At 46.5% G+C, this 24,363-nt stretch overlaps 1 protein-coding gene across 2 annotated transcripts in view; it reads right to left on the bottom strand.

Moving 5' to 3' along the window:
- The window catches only part of LOC146859481 (uncharacterized), a 236,016-nt gene that overhangs the window by 62,533 nt on the left and 149,120 nt on the right, over nt 1-24,363 (bottom strand). For both annotated transcript variants that reach the window (XM_085650210.1, XM_085650211.1), the window contains exons 7-8: nt 9,785-9,880; nt 9,361-9,453 (exon numbers count right to left, since the gene is read on the bottom strand). In XM_085650210.1, coding sequence (XP_085506336.1) covers nt 9,361-9,453; nt 9,785-9,880 — 189 coding nt within the window. The remainder of the gene's footprint in view (nt 1-9,360; nt 9,454-9,784; nt 9,881-24,363) is intronic.

Raw genomic sequence — 24,363 nt, 5'->3', positions numbered from 1 at the left:
TGGGTTTGATGAGCCAGTCGTCTAAATATGGGAAGACTTGAATATGTTGTCTTCGCAGATGAGCTGCGACTATTGCCAGGCATTTGGTAAATACTCTGGGAACAGTGGTGACTCCGAAAGGGAGCACTTTGAACTGGTAATGTTGTCCTGCTACCACAAACCTGAGATATTTGCGATGAGCGGAATGTATTGGAATATGGAATTATACGTCCTTTAAGTCTAAAGTAGACAGAAAATCGCATTGCTGAAGGAGTGGGTGCACTTGTTGGAATGTTACCATGTGAAAACGGTCAGATTGGATATACAGATTTAGGCCACTGAGGTCTAGTAAAGGCCTGAGAGAGCTGTCCTTTTTGGGTATGAGAAAGTTTAGGGAGTATACGCCGGCCCCTTGATACTGTAATGGGACTGGCTCTATAGCTTCTTTCTGCAATAGAGAGAGAACTTCTTGTTTGAGAAGGTTAAAATGCTCTTGTGACAATTTGTGTGACCTTTGGCAGTGTTTAGGGGATTGTCGGTAAGCTTCAGGCAGAAACCAGATGGGATAATTTGTAGAAACCATTTGTCTGCAGTTATGGTATTCCAGACGGGTAGAAATTGAGAAAGACGTCCCCCGACAGGTGTGGTATGATCGGGGGGTAGAGGAGTCAAGTCACTGTTGGCAGCAAGGGAAGTACGTCTTGAGTTACCTTTACCTCTTCCCTTGCCGTTATTGCCTCGAAATCCTCCTCTAATGGTAGCCTTGAGAAGAGGGTGACTGATTGTTACCCCTGTAGGAGGTAGAGGTATTGTCCAAGGATATGTTCTTTGAGCCCCCCATGTAAAAGGAGCGGCAAAAGGAGCCCCGATTGGAAGGGAACTGCAGAGCCCCCATGGATTTTGCCAACTCTGTATCCTTCTTCATTTTTTCTAAAGAAGTAACTACTACAGGTCCGAAAAGGTGTTCCTTATCAAAGGGTAGATTTAAAATGGAAGCTTGGACTTCGGGTTTAAACCCTGAAATTCTGAGCTATGTGTGTCTTCTTAAAAGAACGCTAGTGTTAACTGTGCGATCTGCAGTATCACCTGCATCTAAAGCACATCGAATGGATGTATTAGAAATGAGCTTTCCTTCCCGAATTAAATCATTCGCTTTATTTTTATGTTCGTCTTGCAAAAAATGAAGCATTTTTTCAGCTCGTCTTATGGAGCCTTGCCATAACGTGCTGTGCAGCTACTATCTTACTAGAGGCATCTATAAGTTTGGATTCTTTATCAGGAGGAGGGGCATCTCCAGGGGTTAGAGAATTTGCTCTTTTGCGAGTGCTAGAGACCACTTGACTATTGATGTATATTGGGTCAGTAGGTGCAGGCTTATATTTCTTGTATAGTCTGGGTGTTGCAGTCTTCGCACGCACGGGGTCCTTAAAAATGTCAGCTGCGTGTTTGAGCATACCCTTGAGCATGGGCAGTGTGTGGTGTTCTTTGAGAAGGACTTACGGTCTCAAAGAAAAAATCCTCTTCAAGGGCCTCTTTGTGAAGTTGGACCCCATGGTATTCGGCAGCCCTATTGAGTAACTCTATGTACCCTACATTGTCCTCTGGTGGAGAGGGTTTTGAAGGGTATAGATCAGGATCATTCAGGCACATGCATCAAAGCTTTTTGCGATCGCAAACGTTGCAATTCGCAAAAATCGGCCGTTTGCGATCGCAAAAATAGCTTTTGCGATGCATGACACACCTTGCCACTCACAATTTAAGAAATCGCAAATTGCGATTCCTTAAATGCAATGCAAGATGTCTTTAGAAATAGTGATTATGCTATTTATTTATTTTATTTATTTATTTTATAGTTTTATAGAGCGCGAACCAGACCCGTGAGGGTATCAGAGCGCTTTACAGGATTAAGGGTGGCATACAAAGAGTTAGGACGGGAGGGATCCATTGGGTAAAATAGGGGATACATTATACAAGAAAAGCACGCAGTCTAAAGTCCCAGCTACATGTGGGATGAAAATTAAAACAGGTAGATACATTATACGAGAAGGCGCGTAATCTCAACTCTTGGGGTAATTGCCAGGAGTGCAGGAATAGGTATCATCCATAGAAGCCGTGGATAATTCCGAGGTGGAGGGTGGAACATGTCGCTGAGGTGATTGTAATGTATTCATTAGATGAGGTATTTGCCCATTAAAAGGGTTTTGGTCTCCTTCTTAAAGTGTGCCAAGGACGGAAGTCTTCTGATGGCAGGTGGGAGAGAGTTCCAAATTCTTGACGCTGTCCCGGAGAAGGCCCGATTGTAGGTTTTTTTCTTCCGGAAGCGTGCTGGTTGCAGCAACAAGTCTTTGGCAGATCGGGAGTTTCTGGCTCCTCCGGATATCACAAGTTTTTGTGCGAGGAATGTAGGGGAATTGTAGTAAAGAGCTTTGTGAGTAATGCAGGCCAGTTTAAATTAGATTCTGGCCTCTAGGGGAAGCCAGTTCCGAACTTTGAGGTGGAGAGAGATGTGGTCGAATTTCTTTAAGCCAGTTAGGAGTATGGCGGCGGTGTTGAGGCAGGCTTTCAATGGGGCCAGAGAGTTCTTGGGTAGCCCTGCGAGAGTAGAGTATCCATATTCTAGTCTGGAAATGACTAGTGCCTGGATTGCCGTTTTAAGGTCGGACACATCGAGGAAGGGTTTAAGGTTTTTTAGGTAACTCAGGTGGAATCTAGCCGTTTTGGCCATCGAGTTAATATGGCCACGCATGTTCAGGCTGCCGTCAAGGGTTATTTCAAGGGATTTCGCCAAGTCAACAATAATAGGAGGGCAGTTCAGTGCTGTAATGGTATTGATCCATTCCTGGATGTCTGGATTGGGTTTGGGTGGGGAGATCAGAAGAAATTCAGTCTTATTTGCGTTGAGTTTAAGCTGGTTGGCGGTGAGCCAATGGACTGTCAGCTTCAGGGCCTCGTTCAGGGAGAAAATGTCCTCAGGGGAAGAGATTTTTACGTAGAGCTGTGTATTGTCGGCACACATAAGGTAGGAGATATTGGCGGCACGTAGCACCTCAGTGAGAGGTTCAAGGTAAAGGATAAAGAGGGTAGGGGAAAGGGTTGATCCTTGGGGGACTCCAACCGTAACCGGAGAGGGGGCGGATAGATTACCGTTGATGAGGACTCTCTGTGAGCGGTTTTGGAGGAAGGATCTAAACCATTCAAGGACGGTGCCATCCAACCCCATCCTGAGTTTGAGGCGTTCAAGGAGAAATTCGTGGTTAACCGTATCGAAGGCAGAGGAAAGGTCTAGGAGGATTAGGAGACAGGTTTTGCGTTGGTCGAGGGCTTGGAGGGCATCATCCACAATGTGGAGGAGGGTGGTTTCCGTGCTGCATCCAGGTCTGAACCCGGATTGGAAGTCACCTAGCAGGTGGAAATTATTGATGCGTAGGCTCAGCTGCTGTTGCACACATTTTTCCAGAACTTTGGCTAGGAGTGGGATGTTGGATATGGGTCTATAGTTCTCAGCGGAAGCAGGGTCCAGCGTGGTTTTTTTTAGGATGGGGACACCTTGGCCAGCCTTGAGCGAATCAGGAATTGAGCCCTGTAGGAGGGAGGCGTTGATTATTGAGGTCCAGGAAGGGATGATAGCCTGAGAGGTGGCAGCTAGGCAGTTAGAGAGGAGAGGATCATTGAAGTGATTTTTCGGGTTTAAGCAGGCAAGAATTCTCGAGATAGAGTGTTCATCATAGATTTTAAAATAGGACCAGTGCGCTAGGTTTTTGGGTGAGGTTTGGGCCCGCTATTTACCGTGGAATCATACCATATGGTAAATAGCGAAAACTTTGAAAAATGCACTAAAGTGCATTTTTCAAAGTTGTAGGTTACACACACACATGTCCTTGGGACATGTGTGTGAACAACATATGTGCACGGATCAATTTCAGGGGTGCAACAGGGTGCCCTTTTGACACTCTTGCTCCCTTGAAATTGCATGCGCAATTTGCGAGTACCTATTGGTACTCGCAAATTGCGCTCGCATTTTCCCATTGATTCCTATGGGCCTGTAGGCCCATAGGAATGAATGGGAAGCCAGACCTTATTTGCGACTCGCAATTTACGAGTCGCAAATAAGGAATGTGTAGGAATCGCTATTATTATAGCGATTCCTACATGCTGGATTCTCTGCGAGGAGGATGGCAGCGTCAGGTCAGTGCATCAGGCTAGAACTCAATCTCCTTCCGAACTTGCCGTGGCGAACCGCGTAGTCTGGGTTGGTTCGAATACTCCGGGAACCGCATTTTGCCAGGGTAAGTGCTGGTATATTTATACCTTGAAGGTGTCCAGGAATGCCAGTATTGACGTAAAAGTCGGGCAGAGGAACGTCATGAATGAACCCCTAAGGAATAGATGTTCATGCATACTTAATGATTTCTTGGAGAAATCAATATTCAGCTGAGGGAAACTCCTAAAGGCTTACGGGTCTGGTTTTCCAAGAATTCGTTGTGACGTGGATGGACGGATGTAGGTGGCCATGCCTGTATTTGGTTTGTACGGACAATGTCTAAATAAGGGCCGGATTTCTATGTTCAAATAAGGGCAATGTGAATTGTACTTATATAAGGGCATAAATCGGGAAACCTATATATGGAATCTAAATCTGCACAACAAAGGATTAGTACCAACATTTTTCTTTTTAAGTGGAACGTGGTAAGCTTCCTTCATCTCTGGCTTCCGTTTAACTGGCAGTTTTACGTGAATATGTCCAGTTGTTTTGGATTAAATCACTAGTTCTTTCTGTTTCAGGTCCATATTGGAAGGCGGGACATCGAAACGAAGCTCCTTGGATGGGGGAGGAGCTGTTTTGTCTTTCGCCGCCGGAATTTTCGGTGCCGAAGGTTTCGGATCCAAAGATTTAGATTTTGGTGCCGAAGGGATGGTCACGATGACGTGCTTGGATTTCTGTGCTGAAGGTTTCGGTTCAGTGCCCGAATGAGGCCGACTCGATCCCGAGCCGAAAGGCTTTGATGTGTGTTTTGGTGCCGAGCCGGAAGGCGGGCGTTCGAAACCTGATCTCGGTGCTGACCTTTGCCCGAGGAGGGCCTGAAGCCTTTTTCTCCGGCATATTTTGCGGCAGGGGAGTATCAGTACTCACTGTACGCTGACCCAGCGGAACATCTTCTTCCATGTCGGAGTCGGCTTCGGACATGGAAATGTGTTCCTCCTCTTCCTCGGCTCCTTGTGCGTCGAAGACTTCATGGTCGGAATCTTCTCCGAAGATATCCGGTGCGGAGCCGCTCCGTTGGTGCATTCGTGATGTGGAGCCCGACGGTCATGGAGCGTCTTCTTGGATCGAAAAGATTGGCACGCGTCGCAGTCCTGTTCGTTGTGTTCGGGGGCTAGACACAAGTTGCACACTTCGTGCAAGTCGGTGTGCGGATACTTAGCGTGACACCCGGGACAGAATTTGAATAGAGTCCGTTCCATCCACTGCGAGCTGACCCGACGTGGTTAGGCCCAACAGCCCCACACGAATTTTCCGATTGAAGACTTTGAACCAATACGATACGCAGAGAATAGGAAACACGATTGAGAAACAATACCGTTGAGGGTAGTGGATTGCGCACTAAGGGGAACCCGAGAAACTGTGTCGAACTGGAGCGCAGAATCTCACGTCCTCACCCCATGGCGGAAAAAAACAATCTAACAATGAAGTCGATGCCCATGTGCACTATCACTGAAAGAAGGAGTCACTTACCTCGTGGCTGTAAAAGACTTCTTTGAAGAAAAACAAAGTGCAAACATCTGGACCAAACACTAGATGGCAGGCATATGCAAAGCATGTAATCTACAGCTCACATGCATCGAACGCATTGCTTTTGGTCTGACTTTTCTCCCTTCATTATCTCCTTCCTGATACAAGATTAATACACAATCTTCCTGACTGTCATCTCTTCGTTTCTCTGTGACAGCTAGAAGTGACTTGTTGGTTTCTTTACACATGCAGGCTAAGTGGGCCTTGCGACCACATTTCTTGCACTCCCTATTGACAGCATAACAAGACTTCAAGTCTCCAGAATGGAAAGCACTCCCACACCTATAACAAACTGAGGTATTTAATTAGCCACTTCCCCCCTTTCTGAAACTTGTTACATATTTTGTTGTTTGAATTGATGACACCAGTGGTCTCATGGAGATCTTTTTTGAACACCACAGATACCTCATCTCCACCCCTCGCCATTACACATTCCCCTCATATATGATTACGATTCTTCTTCTACTTTGCTATGCTGAGTGCATCCTTCAGCGATGGATTCTTTGCTGCCCATAATCTCTCTTGTGTCCTTTTGCTACTACATTGAACAATCGACTGGTCCCAAATGAGTTCTTCTCTCATTTGGGCAAAAGGACACTTGAGAGAAAGTTCACGCAAACTTGACACAAAGTCATCCATTGACTCTCCTGACTTTTGTTGGCGAGTATAAAATTTGTGTCTTGACAAGACAATATCTCCTATTCGGCAAAGCTGCGTTCCAAATGCAATTTTGCTTCTTTATATACATCACGGATAGATTGGTCACTGATATCAAGCTCTTCAGGAAGAAACAAAAAAATGTCCCAAAGTAACAATAAGGCTTTATTTAGATCTAATCTAAAGTCTTGCCCATCCAATGCAATCAATAATATTTTTCGAATGTATATATCCAGTTAGATGATGTGCTATGATGAGGAAAAAATGAAGGTGGAACAACAATTTATTAGGATTCCACCAGGGTTTTGTAATTTGAGTTTTTGTGTGAGCCTATTTTTTTCAGCCGTATCGCAAGCATTGTGTGAATGGTGGTAATAATAATGAGATATTTAGTTGAATATTGGGGAACAGTACGATTTATGACCACAGAGATGAAGCAGAAAAAAGGTTTTAAGAGGCAAGGCTATCTCAGTAGGACATATATAGTACTTCTCAAGGTACCCTAAGCTTACATCCTTGACAAAGTAATTGAACTCAGGAGTTCATGTATTTTGACATTCAAATTGGACACTACTGAATGGAAAGATAACAAATTTGTGTGGACTCAAACCTAGGTGAGCTCGCCTGTACATTTTTTTCATTTATACATATGCATTGTTAATGTTTAGTATAACTAGTTATTGTTTTGATGAACCTTTAAACACAGATCCGCTTAAGAACCTCCTTGGATTCATACATTTGATCGAGCTCCCAGCTTTGATAAATGCTATCACTTTTCACAGATTGTGCCGCACTGGATATCTGAGATACACACAAAAATATGCAATGGGAAATATTGATAGATCCTAATTTCTATCTGTAATTCTGGGCAAGAGTCATAACGTCTTATCTAACAATGGAACAAGGAAATCATTTAAAAATTTTATTGCAACAAATATTTCTAATTTTGAATAATTTCATTAATTGTTCATTCTTAATAACATTGGGGCCGATTCACATAACTAATCTGAGACAAAATCCTAAACTTACTACTTTTGGTATTCACAGAAGGCAGAAAAACTGTTTAAGCAGGGAAAAGGGTACGGCCAGACACTACATCATAACCCAGAAAAGTTTTCTCACTAAGGGCGCATTGACTGTAGTGTTGACACTCCAGTCAACACTGAGGAGAGCGCAAATTGTGCTCTGCATGTACCATGATGCAAAGGAGAAAACCTCTCTGGGTTATGATGTAGTGTCTGGCCGTATCCTTTTCCTTGCCCAAACTGTTTTTCATGACCTCCTCCACCATTTATCACACGTTCCTAATGTTCCTTATTGTAAATATTGCACTCTGGCCCATCGATTACACTTTATCCGGCCCCAGCCGGAGATTACGGCTCGAGCTGGAGAGTACAGCCCTAGCTGGAGAGTACTGTCCGGGTGCGGAGAGTATGGTCCGGGAGCTGAGAGTATGGTCCGGGAGCTGAGAGTAGGGTCCGGGAGCTGAGAGTACGGTCCGGGTGCTGAGACTACGGTCTGGGTGCGGAGAGTACGGTCCAGGTGCGGAAATTCCAGCCCGACGTAAAGTTAAGAGTCGTAAGTGCATTCTGTGAATACCAAAAATCGTAAGTGCCTTCTGTAAATACCAAAAGTAGTACGTTTAGGATTTTGCCTCAGATTAGTTCGGTGAATCGGCCCCAATAAATTTTGGTGGGACCGGAACTGGTAACTGTGTATTACATAGTAATACGTGTACAGAGGATACAAGATTTAATGTCCTGAGCAGTTACAATCTGGTACCTGTAACTGGTGCAGCCTTGAAAAATCGGGTGGTCCATAAAACATGGGCTGCAGCAGTGGTCATTATGGAAGAAATTATTCAAGAAATCATATTGAAATTTCAAACAAAGATGAACATGAGTGGAGATAACAAATTGTGCCTGGATGTTTCTGTGTCTTATCATGAGATGCCTTCAATGATTTATGTTTAGATATGGAGGTCAATTTACTGTGAACAGACAAGAAGAGTCTTAATCATGTGCTCAAGTGAGCAAGTTGCTCCTCTGTATACCATGATGTGTGATCCGGTGATAATCCGTTTGGGACGGGACATGGAGATGACGCTGCCAGAAGGATTCACATACACTCTGGGATGGCACCGCCTAAAGGATTCACATTTACCAGTACTGAAAGATTCACACATGATCTGGAGATGACGCTGCCTGAATGATTCACATATTACCTGGGGATGACACAGCCTGAAGGATTCCAAACACCCTGGGATAACACTCCTTGAAGGATTCACATACACCCTGGAATGACATTCCCTGAAGGATTCACATACAACATGAGGATGACACTGTCTGAATAAGTCACATTTGACCTCGGGATGATTAAGTCTGAAAAATTCACATATATCCTGGGATAACACTACTGGAACAATTCACATATACTCTGGGATGAGGCTGCTGGAAGAATTCACACACCCTGGGATGACACTGCCTCAAAGATTCATGTACGCCCTGGGGATGATTCTACCTGTGGTATCACCTCAGTTAGGATCTTAGAAACAGAAGCACCATGCAAGCCTTAGATCTGGTCCCAAGGTTAAAAAGGAAGGCGGAATCAGTGGTTGGGGGATGGTATTTATTTTGTGTCATAGAATAATTCTCTTCATCGCTTAAATATCATGTGATGTATCCAGCGAGAATGAAGATTCCTACCTCACAGGACAAGAGCAAGAAGAGCCCAAGTTATTTTGAAACTAGTTATTGCGCCACTGAAGGTCTTCGTTGAATCATTCAGACAGAAAACCAATCACCAGGCCATTCACAACAACCTTGGAGCGCCCAGGCTTTAAGCTCCTTCCTCAGGTCATTGTTTCAATGGTGCGGACTGGGAGCACTGGAAGAAGTGCAGTCCTTCACTTCGTTACAACAGTGCTCACTTACCTGTGATTCTACATTCGGGTTCTGGCTCCTCTTTTATACGTATTCCTACTTCACTGTCGCAACCCAGAGAATACACACCAGTGACAACTGGATCTGAAGGGTTCAGAAGAGAACATGAAAGTAAATGAACCATTGAGAAAATGACTCTCCTTTTAGTGGAAAACAACTTTAGAGCATAAAACTACAGTGTAGTAAATAATGAGAGAGGGCTGGAAGGTGATAGAAAGTGTTTATAAAGTAAAAATAGTCGGAAGCGAGAGGGGTTTCTCTTTAAGAGAGCAGACCCATTTGTGCTGGGGTAACTCAAAGCGCTACAGACATCTGGCTGTGCAATGTTCAGTGGTTGGTGAGTAGGGGGAGAAGGTGGTTGTAAGTTGCATCAAACATTCTAATATCCTCCCAGGTCCTGTTTAGTGATACTCACACGTGTTAATAGCATCAGACCGCTGCTCATCCTGGAAATGAATCTCTTCCTCATGTATGTTCATTTGTGGCGGTGTGGGGGCGACAATGGTTTCAACTAGAAAACAGAGAACACACCTAAAGTGAGCCTTTGATATAAAGACACAGCATCTTCTTGTAAAATTTCTGATAATAGTTATTCCAATCTAGTCTGTCAACAAAGAGAGGCCGCAACATTCCATCAAACTCTTCTTACTGTCCTGTCGCTAGTTTCTAATGCAGACTGAGACAGAACAAGTGGTTTGGCACATACACCCTCACTCAAGGGAATTACAGCCATCATTCGAATTCTTGCGACTACGGTGTTAGATTGTGTATAACCAAAGGATGGGGTGAGTGGCGCGTGTGGGAGTCTCCTAAGCCAATGTGCCCCCTAAATGAGGGGATCAACACCTTCCTGAGGCAGCCTGTGAGGGTAGACATGTTACATCTTTTCTGATTACCAAATTCACTCCATCAAATCAAGTCACGTTGACTCAGCTCAACAGATGACATTTTCCCCCAATTACCATTGGAAGTTAGTAAATATAATGAGTTAATATGTGGAGTAGCACGACGTACTTGTGTATGTATTTACGTATGAAAGTATGCCTGAATGTATGTGGTGTCTGAATTTATGTGTTGTTTGCATAGCGTGATCCCAGGCAAAAGGCTGTGCTGTCCAGGGTCACAGACAAGCATAGGTTCAACAAATGATGAGAGAGGGGCAAAACCCCTTGGGTTCCTGCTCTCCCAGCGCACAGCTCCGCAGCTCACCCAGACAGTGCTCTGCCTCTGATCGCCGCTGGCCGCGGTTCGAGGTCCTGTGCCTTGCCCCTGGACTGCTCTTGCCTGTTTCTCTTTTTTATCTTTTCTCTTTCCCTGGTCTGCTTCCTTTCTTTTCTTTTTTCCCTTGCCTGTTTCCTTTCATTGTCTTTTTCTCTTGTCTGTTTTCACATCACACTGTCCCTGGTTTTTCTACTTATTTGTACTCCGTTCTACTCTCTTCCCCCGCGTCCTGCCCCTTCTGCCGCTTTCCCGCCGCTGCTGCCCCCGCTGCCCCTCCAGCGTGTTCCTGCTCCTGCCTCCCAGCTGTCCTGCCCTCCCCTGACCTCTACTTAATGGAGGTCGCTGTGCGGACGCGCCGCCGGCACGCCAAAGGCAAGCCCGTCTGCACCGGTCCACGATCAGTGCTAGGAACCCTGGTCCTGGTCCTCCAACCTGTCAACGCTACAGCTCAGCGGCTCTCCATGCACTCAACGTCGGCAAGTATAACAACTGCAAGCTCTCCTCATCTCTCGACACCCATGGTCCTTTCACCTTCCGAAACTGCCGCCACTCCCTCATCTTCACCAAGACTCAGGACCCACCTCCACCGACCAGCAACAACTCCACCGCAGCCCAAACCCTGCAGTGCATCCTTCTCAACGTCCGCCGGATACAAATCACCCGGAAAGACCGCCCAACCCGCCCCGGAGGCGGCATCGCCATCGCCCACAAGGCCAACCTCCGTCTGAGCACCTACACCAACGGGCCCAAAGACCTAATGGAACACCTCCACTTCAAGATACAAGCTAACCCGACAACCACCCTCCGAGGCACCCTCATCTTCAGACCTCCTGGACTCGAGCACCTTCCTCTGACTCCATCCCCAACATCATCACCTCACATGCCATCACCTCCACCGACTACACTTTGCGGGGAGACCTCGACTTCCACCTCAACAACCGCCAAGACCTTAACTCCACCTCCCTCCTGGAAAACCTCACCATCATCGGACTCAATCAGATCGTGCCAGGACCAATGTACTCAGTAGGACACACCCTCGACCCCATCTTCACAGCAGGAAACTCCATCTTCTTCAGCCACACCTACGAACTCCCATGGACAGACCACCGCTGCGTCCAATTCACCTATGAAGCAAACATCTCCCGTAGATGCCCACCCCAGCTCCAATGCAGGATTTGGAACAAGATCTCCGACGACCAGCTCGCCGCCACATTCAGCGGCTCCGCTCTCACCACTTTAGACGACGACCCCACCACTGCCCCCATACCCGACACAAATGGATCACGGAATTACGCCAACACCATCACCCCCCTCAAGAAATCCTCCAACCCTCATGCAAAGAAGGCCAGCGGGTTCTCCACCGAACTCCGGGAATCCAGACGAACCTGCAGACGCCTCACTCAAGGAAGAAAGCACGCCAGGACAGAATTTCCACCCACGTACACAACAGCAAAGAACTCTTCGGCATCATCAAAGAGTTCACCCAACAGTGAGTCCACTGACATCCCACCCTCTCAGGACCTCTGAGACAAACTCGGCGCCTTCTTCCATCACAAAATTAAGACCCTCTATGACAACAACAACCTCCATTAGGAACACACACCCACAGCTTCCTACACCACACAGCCGACACTTGACTGCTGGACCGCCCTCAGCATCGAAGACACCCTAAAGACTATGAAGACCACCCACTACGGGGCCCTCACAGACCCCTGCCCCCACCACATCTACCACAGAGCCGCAGACATCATCGCCCCTGAGTTACAAAGAATCATCAATTGCTCCTTCGAGACCGCCTCCTCCCCGATGACTGGAAACACTCCGAGATCAACCCTCTCCGGATACTAACCGACCTCAAAAACTTAAGACCAATCTCCTTACTTCCATACCCGGCGAAAGTAATAGAAAAAGCTGTCAACAGCCAACTCGACGAGAACAACATCCTCGACTCCTCCCAAACAGGTTTCAGGAAGAACCACAGCACCGAAACCGCCCTCATCGCCGCAATAGATGACATCCGCTCCCTCCTCGACAGAGGAGAGACTGTGGCCCTCATCCTCCTGGACCTCTCCGCGGCCTTCGACATTCTCACACTGCACCCTAGCCCACAGACTCCACGATGCAGGAATCCGGAACAAAGCCCTCGACTGGATCTGCTCATTCCTCTCCGGCAGAGCGCAGTGGGTCAGACTCCCTCCTTTCATCTCGAAACACACAGTGATCACCTGCGGAGTCCCCCAAAGATCCTCCATCAGCCCCACTCTGTTCAACGTCTACTTGGCCCCACTCGCATCCATCATCAGATCACATGGACTCAATATCATATCGTACGCAGAGGACACAACTCATCCTCTTCCTATCCAACGAACCCAACATCTCCAAACACAACTGTCAAGAAGGAATGGAAGCTGTCACCAGGTGGATGAAGAGCAGCTGCCTACAGCTGCATACAGACAAAACCGAAGTACTCATCATAGGCCCACATACCAAAGCCTGGAACGACACCTGGTGGCCACCTGCCCTCGGGAACCCACCCCCACCCACGGACCACATACGCAACCTCGGAATCATCCTGGACTCCGAACTCAAAATGGACCGCCAGATCAATGCCGTCACCTCCTTCCTGTTTTCACACCTTCTGTCTCCTACGAAAAACTTCCAACTGGATTCCCATTGAACACAGGAAAACCGTCACCCACGTCCTCATCAACAGCAGACTGGACCATGGCAACGCACTCTAAGCTGAGATCAACAAGTACCTCACTTGCAAACTCCAGAACATCCAGAATGCCTCTGACAGACTAGTCCTTAACCTACCATGCCACTGCCACATCACCCAATACCTGTGGGCACTACACTGGCTCCCCGTCGAGAAGAGAATCACTTTCAAGCTTCCCACCCATGTCCACAAAGCCCTCCACAACACCGGCCCCGCCTACGTGAACCATCGCCTCTCGTTCCACGCACCCCAAATATCCCTCCGCTCAGCTCAGCTTTCCCTCGCAACGGTGTGGCGCATCAAGAAGACCAGAACAGGAGGCCCCTCCTTGCGGCCAAGGCATGGAACACCCTTCCTCTCCACCTACCCCAGACACCAACTCTCTCCAAGTTCCTGAAGGACCGCAAGACTTGGCTCTTCGACGAATCACCATGAGCGTCCGGCAACTGCACGAACCTTGGTGGGCCCTGGAAGACCTCAGGATCTACTTGGCCGACGAAACACCGCGAGTGCCTAGGAGCTGCGCGCCCTCCCCCCCTGGCACCTTGAGACACTTCCGGGGGAGTAGTTGCACTTAACAAACCTGTGATTGATTGATTGATTGATTGATTGAGAGAGATCTGATTTGTGAATTGTTAGCGCGCTGTGATGGAGTGTTCTTTAAGGAGGTGCATCTCCAAACATTCCCTTGAGACAGTGACGGGTGGTGAACTTTGAAAGTAGTGGGGTGTAATACCCTTGCTGAATTTTAGGAAGCAAAGCAAATAAGGAGGTTGTCTTCCCTCTCAGAAAACGTTTATAAAATGAGGTTGAATAACGCATTTTATAGCGTCATTTTAAGATACATTTGTTAAAAAGACATAGGGTCAAAAAGGACACTCAGGAAATATTCATCTACTTTCATAGTACCCCAAAAGTGTCTAGCCTTCTGCTGGAGTGATGCAAGTTTGCCCACTCTAAGAGGGTTTGAGGAAACCAGTGTCAAAAGTCTGTGTTTGTCAACCCATTTTCCCCTGAAATGATTAAAAAGTCACATGTTTCGTGACAGTGTTTTTGCCCTAAAATACCATTGCGCCTGGAGTTTCCCCCAAACGGTGAAAGACTCTCTCTGGCATTGCAGGTCACATTAGCTTCACCAGAGCTCTGACTTCTGAGATCCTGGACTGGGCTTCACTGCACAGACTGCCACTTTCACATCAAACCTATGCCTGGGATAGCAACTAGACTGCAGCCTGTTCCTTCACAGCTGAAGATAGGAGTCCTCAAGTTCCTCTGCTTCCCTCTGGCGAGTCTGCAATGCGCCATGGAGCACAACAGCCCTTTCTAGCACCCTGTATTAGAACACACTCAAATACACGTGTGTGCACATGCTAACAGTGCACTCCTTTGCTGCGCATGCCTTGTATTGTTATATAAACTGTCATTCCTGGTTTAGCATTGTATGAAGGTGCAAATGTTGAGGGCATAACAAAAGTTTGCAGTTCTCTCTCCTCTAGCAGAATATCTATCCCAGAGCACACAGCACCGTGTTTGGTACTGAGGGGTGTCTCTTCATCAGTAAAAGACCTGCTGATTCCAAGGCAGAGGCTACAATCTTTGCCTTTGTAGCCAGGAGGAGGTAGATTTTATTTTACACTTTCAAGACTGGTTGGGACTCAGTCACCCCTTGCTTGAGTGAGGACCTCATGGAGGGCATCAGGGTTTTAGCAAATTTAGGGGGGACATAGCTGTGCATTTCCCTTCCGCAGCTCTTTATGCAAAGGAAGAAGCCAGGGCTTTAAGCAGGCCTGGGCGTAGTTTGCGGAGTTCAGCTACGTGGAACTCCGCAAAGTGACAATAAAACCTCTGCGGAGTGCCGTTCGCGCTGGTCTTCCTGGGTAGAAATTCTACCTGAGTGGCAGTTCGCGAACTTACCGTTCGTGAGTGGCGGAAAAAACTCAGCTACACTACGTGGACCAGAGTTTTCTGCACTTAGCAAGCTCCATGAAGCAGGGAGTGCAGAAAACTCTGCGAACAGAGCAGAGTTCCCCGCCCAGGGCTAGCTTTATGTTGGGAGAAGGAGAGAGGGAGAGGGAGAGGGGAGAGGGAGAGGGGAGAGGGAGAGGGAGAGAGCGAGGGAGAGGGAGAGGGAGAGAGCGAGGGAGAGAGCGAGAGCGAGAGCGAGAGAGAGAAAAGATGGTCGCACCTGAAGAATCTTCGTCCCCGAGCTTGCAGCCTTTGTTCGTTCTTTAGCTTTTCCATTGCAATCCATTGAGCGCCCGACGGCTCAAAAGCACCCTGCACCCAGCCGCCCGAGTGGCCCTGGCAGTGCAGCTTCTACTCCTATCTACTTCCCCATTTGCCCTGAGCAAGTGACCAGGAGCCCAGCTCCCACAGCCGCGTGGCCTGCTAGCAAGCAGCCACCAACCAAGGGCCCCCTCCCTTCCATAGGATAACATTGGGCCGAACTCACTCTGCACCCGGCTGCTCCTGTGCCGCTGAGGGTGTAACAACTGTACTTACCTGACCCTGGGAGACCCCTGAGTCTATACCCTGAACCTTAACTCTGCCAGCCGAGTATTTACCCAAAAGCCGATAACTCACTTTTCTTCCATAGGGTAACATTGGCTGGTTTCCCTTGAAATTTCTTCTAAGTGTAGAGTTTCTAAACTTTAAAATATTCACCTAAAATCAACAGAGTAACAAAAACGGAAATACTCACCTGCTATTAGGAGAGATCCCAGTGCTGGATCTTGGTGCCCAGCACTGATACTGAAAAGTAATTACAAACCATACTTACCGCTAACTCAATTTTCTTCCATAGGAAACCATTGACTGTTTTTCTGTGAAATTTCTTCTAAGTGTCGATTTTTGCAAACTACAAATATTCCTTAAAAATCGTACTAACTGTGAAAACGTAATTACTTACCTGTTTTAGATAGATGTCCCAGTACTGAGCCTAGGAGCCCAGCACTGGATTACAAAAGTAACAAGAACATACTTTACCGGTAATTTGAACTTTCTCCCATAGGAATCCATTGACTGTTTTTCTGTGAAATTTCTTGTCGATTTTGGAAACTTACAAATATTCGTAAAAAATCGCCTGTATAACCTAAACGCATTCTATCAACTGCTTACAGGTGGTACACTAGTGCTGGATCTAGGATCCAACACTGAACCCGAAAAAGTAACCATAACCCCACTTACCTGCTAAGTGAATTTCCTTCCATAGGTAATTTGATTAGAAAAAGTTTCTGTCAACTTTTCAAAATAGCAAAATATTGCTTAAAAATCACAACAGTAACTAAAACGCATTTACTCACCTGTTTCCAAGAACTGTAACAGGACTGAATCTAGGATCCAGTCCTGGAGTTAGAAAAGTAATCCTGAAAGTAATCAATTGCATTTAACTTAGAATTCACATTGAGCTCAATGTATTATTGTGTTTGAAATTGTGTTGCCTATTGCAACAAACTGTAACTATTGCATTCAAAAGTCAATTGTCTATTGCAAAGTATTTAACTAAAGCATCTCATTCTGAGAAAGTATATTTTGATACCTATTGTTGGTTCTAAAATAAAACAACCATATATTTTTATACAAACCATTGGCCTAGAGTTCAGTTCTTGAGTGTGTGAGACCATTTGCTGACAGTGAGTACAACAAATGCTTTACACTGTCCTCTGATACTGCCTTACTGCTCGACCAAGCTACCACTTTAGCGAGTAAGGTTATATCTAACTTTAGGCTCTGCCAAACCTCTGGGGACTGTGGACTCTGTACACACTGTACCTATTTGGGAACAGTATATACAGAGCCATTTTCCTACAGCAGAACACTGAAGAAGTCTCTGAAGTCTATGAAGGTTGGGTCTTCTCTTTATATCTTTATGACTGGTAAGACGGTCTTTGCTGGAACGGACCTCTACCTCTACCTTCACAAAAGGACTGAAAACGCCTTTGTTGCAGCATGCCCAAGGAACATGCGGTCTCAGTATCCTTTTTAGATGCCCTGTAGCTCTTCGTCTACATGTTTTCCAAAAAGATTTTCCCCATCGAAGGGCATGTCCAGAACCTTCGATTGAACTTTAGGGCGGAAAGACGTCGCCCTAAGCCAGCCCTGTCTATGAAGGACTGCGGCACCTGCCATTTGCCTGAAAGCAATAGAAAACAAATCCATTGCAGAGTCAATCACCTCCGAAGACGCTCTAGTACCCTCCTGCAGGAGGTCTTTCGCTTCTTTCTTTTTATCCTCAGGAAGGGATTCGAGAAGAGAAGCCAGATCTGACCATAACTGATGGTCATACCTTCCCAGAATTGCTGAGGCGTTAGAGGCCTTGATAGCAGTAGCCGCCATAGTAGCGATGCTGTCAAGGCGTTTGCCTTCCCTGTCTGGAGGCACCGAACAAGGAGATTGCGGATTCCTGGAACGCCTCTGGCCAGCCTGCATTATAACTGAATCCGGACGAAGATGGGCAATTAAACATGCTGGAGCAGAATCAGGTGCCTTGTATTTCTTTTCCATCCTCCGTAAATTCCACTGCTGGTTTTACATTTTGTAATTGCTTTTAACGTGTACAGTTAGCACAGCTTAGCTCACCGGCCTTTTGGGACAGCTCCTCCCTGTTCCACCGCAACTTGCTGGGCTGTTTGAGTGTAGGGAAAACCGGATAGGCTGTAGCTTTAGCGCACTTCTGTATGTGGCCATTACGGCGGCCATTACGGAGAGGTGACGCTCTAGTTGTTTTCTTGGGCTGACCTTCTGCACATAATTAAACTGGGAATGGCGCCGACGCGCCCGTGATTGAAAGGTATCGGAAGCTTGTTGTGATCAGATCTTTGCTGGGGGAAAGTTTTCGGTAACCAGCTTTGCACATTGCTGTTTGCACTTAATCTTGTACAAATTGCTATCTTTTACTTTAATTCTACTGCGATTCCACTGGTGGTTTTATATTTTTTAATTGCTCTTAACGTGTACAGTTAGCACAGCTTAGCTCACCGGCCTTTTGGGACCGCTCCTCCCCAGTCCACCGCAGCTTGTTGGGCTGTTTGAGTGGAGGGAAGACTAGATAGGCTGTAGCCATAGCGCACTTCTGTTTGTGGCCATTACGGGGCCCATTACGGAGAGGTGACGCTCTAGTTGTTTTCTTGAGCTGACCTTCTGCACATACTTAAACTGGGAATGGCGCCGGCACACAGCAGGGGTGCGCAGCGGGCGTACCGCTGGCATGCCTCAGGCAAGCGCGCTGGGACGTCGCCAGGAGCCAGGGACCCTGCTTGTTTGTCCTCAGAATGTGTATTTAGGCAATCTTATACATCCTCTCAACTTCTGCAGGTGAGAGACGGTGTTATATCTTGCCCATATGCCTCTACATTTGCTAATCTAGAAGGTCCCGTTGCCTGCTTGTACTGCCACTTGCATAGTTGTGATGCTCCACATATCTTACCTGTTATACAGGACAATAATAGTAGGAGTGAGAGATTGGCAGGGGTAAGTGAGGGGTCCCACAGTCTAGTTAGACCCCACACCTCCAATCGGTTGTGCATTTGGAAGGGGTTCGCTCACTACCTAAACATGCCATGGAACTCTGGGATCTGGTGAACTCGGACTCTCCAGATTCAGGTTTCCTAACAGAAACTTGGCTTAAACCCACCTCAATGCCAGATATTGCCCTGGCCCTTCCTGAGAATTATCGGATTCTCAGACTTGATAGAGAAGGGAAAGTGGGCGGAGGGGTGGCCATTATATACAAAGATGTGGTGAAAGTTTCAATTATTGAAGACACATCGGGCAGTATGTTGGAAGTGCAGGAAACTCTAAAGGGAGCTCTTATTTACCAGCCCCCTCGGCCACTTAAAGATTTCAATCTAAAAATAATGGAGAACATTGCCCCTCACACTACTACCTCCAAACATTTTTTACTGCTAGGGGATTTTAATATTCATAGTGAAGATAGTGAGAACACGGATGCTGTCAACTTCCTGGCCGATATGGCCTCCCTGGGCTTAGGGAAGATCAATTCTGGTCCTACACACTCGGCAGGTCATACCCTGGACATCATTCTCACAAATTCATCCTTCATGCTTTCTGATCCCCCTTACCCTCTGATATCGTCGGATCATTTTATGATCCCATTTAGGATCCATAGTTGCCTCCGAAACCAAACTGACGGATGCCATCGGAGTAACCTCCGTAGACAATGGCATTAGGTTACGTATGACTTTTCAGCAAACAATTTGTTCACCCTGTTTTTAACGAACATATGGACAGCACAAAGAAGCTTAAGGTGTTTAATGATGCTATCACAACAATCATAGACACTTTGGCTCCGCTGAAACATCAACATAGGAATACTCTGAAAAAAAGCACTGATTGGTATACTGCTGAGTTATGCAGTGAAAAATCTAGATGTTAACACCTGGAAAAAATCTGGCGTAAATCTCAGTTTAACTTTAAAGCGGTCCTCACCGCATATCACAAAAACTTTAAAAAAGCATGGAAAGATCATGTGATAAGTAAACTCAACCAAGCAGGAAACTCAACAAAAGAACTTTATACAATTCTCAACTCCTTCACCAATCCCACGGCTTGCTCTCAGTAGATTCTCCCTTCTCAAGGACTATGTGATAGTATAGCTACGTATCTTGACGATAAAATGAATTTAATCTATAATCAATTTACAAAAAATCTCTGTCACTCTGTGCCCTCTAACTCTGGACCCACAACTCTAAGAAATTCAAGGGAAGGCCTCACACATTTTAAACCCTTCGATGCGTGCATCGGCCAACGGCCGTCGCGAGCACTACCTCCGTAGTGCTGCGCACGTCCGTTGGCTGACTCGGCCCCGCCCGCGCAAGATTTCACCCGCACCGCGGCGGATTTTACGCTGCGGTTAACGGGTTAAGGCCATCCAGGTCTCTCAGGTGGAAGCCATGCTTACAGGAGCAAAATCAGGATCAGCTTTTGATGTGATGCCAGCACACTTATTCGCTCGACTTGCACCTCTCCTGGCCTCCGCAATTTGTGAAATCCTCAACTCTTCTTTACGAGAAGGAGTCATGCCACTTGATTGGAAGGCCGCTCAAGTGCTTCCAATTAAAAAGAAATCTCAGTTACCTGCTGAAGTGCTATCTAATTATCGCCCCATCTCACTTCTGCCGCTTATGAGTTAAATTGCGGAGAGTTATGTTAATACCCAGCTTATGGATTTCCTTGAATCACAAGGCATCCTTGACCTCTCCCAGTCTGGATTTAGACCCAATTATTCTACAGAGACTACCCTTATTGGGGTTACGGACCATATTAAAATGGCTCTGGATAATAACAAAGCAGTGCTGCTTGTCTGATCTGACGGCGGCCTTTGACACGGTCTCTCATCAGAAATTGATTTTTCAACTGAGAGAGGCCGGTCTACAGGGACAGATTCTTAATTGGCTTGTCAGCTTATTGGACTAGCGCGCCCATACTATCAACCTGGAACCCTACCGTTCACCAACCTTGAAGCTGGTCAAGGGGGTGCCCCAGGGCTCTTGTTTGAGCCCTACTTTGTTTAATATCTATATGGCCCTCCTTGCCAAGATTATAAGGGAATACGGTTTCACTCCGTTTTCCTACGCAGACGATACACAACTACTTCTGTCCTTTGATAAGGACTCAGAGTTAATGGATCAACGCTTTGCTAAGGGTATGCTAGCAATATCGCTGTGGATAACGTAACATTTTCTCCAGCTAAATGCGGCCAAGACCAAAATCCTGTTGTTTGGCGCGGCTCAAGATTCGTGGTCCCCCAAGTGGTGGCCCGCTGAGTTAGGCCCCACCCCATCTCCTTCTACGGTGGCGAAAAATCTAGGGTCCGGTTGGATGTTACGCTATCAATGAGGGATCAAATAATGACTACTGCTGGGACTTGCTACCATACTTTGCGGCTACTGAGCAGAGTGTTCCAGTGGCTACCTCTGTCCGTTCGCAGAACTTTAATGCAGGTATTGATCATTGGACTCCAGGACTACTGTAGTGCGCTACTTGCATCTGCTAATGAATCACTTCTGAGCAGGCTGCAAATTGTACAGAATGTTGCAGCACACTTCAAATGTAATCCACAATCGGAATGGATCTAACCGATTTCTTAGTTGCATCTTTAAAATCGTAAAGAAAACATTCGGTTTGCACCACAGGCAAAGGCAAATCAAATCTTCTAGATGCTCTCTCAAGCACTTCATGGAAGGATGAACAGCCATTAGTGCGCGGCTGTTTGTACGCATGCCATTACTTCGCAAGCTTTACTACGCATGCGATGTAGCAATTCACTGCCTTTAGTACGCGTGCTGTTACATCGCATGCGTACTAACGCCGCATGCGTAGGGGGCAGGCGCCGCTCTTGGAGCTCGTCACGGCGGCCATTTGCTCCAGTGAGGGGTATGCTGCTGCTTTTCCGGGTGCCACTCTTTGCCCCTGCTCTCAAACCCACTAACAGGTTTATATCCTGAGTAGCAACGACGGAGGAAGCCGGAAGGGAGAGAAGAAGGAATCCACGCATGGTAAGAGGTAAGTGGGGCTGTGTAGGGTCATACTTGTGTTAGTGTTGTGTAGAGTTGTGGGTTGTGTACTTGTGTTAGTGTAGGGCTAGAGGCAGGGTCGTGCTGGGGTAGTGTTTTAGGGTTAAGGGTAGTGTTGTGGGGGTAGTGTATGGTTTTAGGGTTCAGGGAAGTAGGGGGTTGTGTGGGGTAGTGTTTGGGAGTAGTGACAGGAATGGGGCTATGGGCAGGGTTGTGCTGGGGGTAGAGTATTAGGTTTTAGGGTAGTGTTGTAGTGTTAGTGTAGTGTAGTTTACTGTTTAAGTGTTTATTATAGTGTCAGGGGTTGTGATGGGTAGTGAATGAGTGTATGTAGCGGAGTGGGGGAAAGTGTATGTTAGTAAAAGGTGTAGTGATTTAGGGTTTAGTGTAGTGTAGTGGTGTTTCAGTAGTGTAGGGTAGTGTAGTGTTTTAGTTTACTTCCCCACCCAAAACCCCTTATTTGCTTGCATCCCGCTACAGGAGTAAGGTAAATTTTTGATAAAAATGTATTAATCAATAAAAATATTTAGCGATTTGGAGTTATGGGAACATAATCATTGTGAAAAAATTGCTTCTTATTGAGAAGTAGAAGCAGATGCAAAGTAAAAGCATGCGAAGTATAAAAATGCGTAGTAACAACATATGCGAAGTAAAAATTGTGTACTAACAGTATGCGCACTAATGGTTTGCGAAGTAAGAACACATATTCCATGGAAGCCCACGATATCTGCCAGGGGAGATGTCGCCGGAGAAGGCGACGGCGAAGAAGGAGCCACATAATCCCATTCTTGACCAAATAGGTCTGGATCCTGAGTGAGCTCACCGTCCTCAGGTTGATCGTCTGCTTCACTCTCGATGTAATCATCCTGGATTGTAATGCATCGAGGAGCCTGTCTCTCAACCTGCGCAACAGGCGGCGCAGTAACCACTGGTGAAGGTGGAGCAACTTGAATATTTGGACTGCCAGGTGTCAAAGGAACCAGAGAGTGAAGGTACGGAAATCTTTTATAATAGTCATTCAACATATGTGCAAGGTCCGGGACCAGGGAGACTGGCACCAGCATGGAATCTCTCCGAACCTCCTGACGCTCTTCATAAGCCTCATAAGGATAGTGCTTTTGAAAAGAGACTAACGTTGGGCCTGATAGCGACCCCTAAATGAATAATCCCCTTCCATATATTCTGATTGTCCTTGCGCTTCCTCATCAGTGTCCTGGCATTTAACTCTGAGCTGTGAGGAGCTGTAAGCGGGACAAAAATGACTTTCAACCCCTGATTCCTCCGTAACAAGAAGGTGAGAGGGAAGAAGTGGTGAAATCTTGGTAAAGGTGACAATCCTGGAGATTTTGCAACCAAATGGAGACTTTTAGTATCCTGTTTTTGATCCATCAACGAGGATAGACGCCGGATAGTGATCGTCGTCGATACTGGCCTAGAGGGTGTTTTGGACCGCCCGTTGACGGGGCCGTCGACGACCTCGTCGACGGCGTCCCTATCGACGAAGTCGTAGACGCAATCATCGACACAGTGTACGTTGACGTCGCCAAAGCTGTCGACGATGAAATCGTCATCACTGTGTTCGTTGACGATGCCGTCACCACGGCCGTTGACGAAGCAGTCGTCACAACAGAAGTCGGGATTTAGATGAAGTTCTCAATGACGGGTCCATCAACAGTGCTTTCTTCGTCGACAAAGCCCGCTTGAGAGGTGTGACAGGCAGAACGGCACTAGAGGATTTCTTCAGGCCTGAATCCTTAGGCTTAAGGGATGTCTTTTCGAGTGTAGAGGATTTCTCTGTCTTTAATTTCTTTAAATAAGCCTTTAATGAGGTAGAACTCTCATTTTTATGCTTCCTCTCAACTGAGGATGGCCCGGGGCTCTCTTCAATGTCAGATCCTGATTCTGATTTTGATCTCTTTTTCTGGAGCCATAACAACAATCTGGCCTCTCTATCCTTTAGAGTTTTTGCTGAAATGGTTCTACAGTATTTACAGTCCTTGGTTGTATGTTTAGGATAAAGGCAATAAAGGCATTGCCTTTCCACAGGATCTACAGGGCCTGAAAAGCCTCTTCTTAGAACCCTCAGATATCTTTGAGGTAAAGAAGGTAGAAAAACAATACCTTTAGCAGGGTCAAAAGTTCACTCACTGACAAACTGAGCAGAGCTCAGGGAGACTCCCTTACACACAACGTGCGGTTAGAAAGCTGAGGTCTGATGGCTCTTACTGGGGAGTTGAGGTCTAGGACTGGTCTCTGATTGGTCGAAGTTTGAACCTACATAAAGATGCTGACGAGTGTCAAAGTTTTTCTTTCCTTTTGGTGGTTTCTATGTACTTCTATGGTACTTCTTTTCTAACTACCGCGAGACTCCCACCATGACAACAGGGAAGATACAAGCATGTGAATCTATGAAAGATTCAATTCTGGAGAAAGACTGTACCCAATACAATGCATAAATATGGCAACCTGACATCAGATCACATCTGGACTGGAGAGAGGACCAAACAACTGCCCTGCTGT

Source organism: Triturus cristatus, chromosome 3_2, assembly GCF_964204655.1.
Source record: "Triturus cristatus chromosome 3_2, aTriCri1.1, whole genome shotgun sequence".
NCBI lineage: Eukaryota > Metazoa > Chordata > Amphibia > Caudata > Salamandridae > Triturus > Triturus cristatus.
This window is presented reverse-complemented; position numbering and strand designations above follow the sequence as displayed.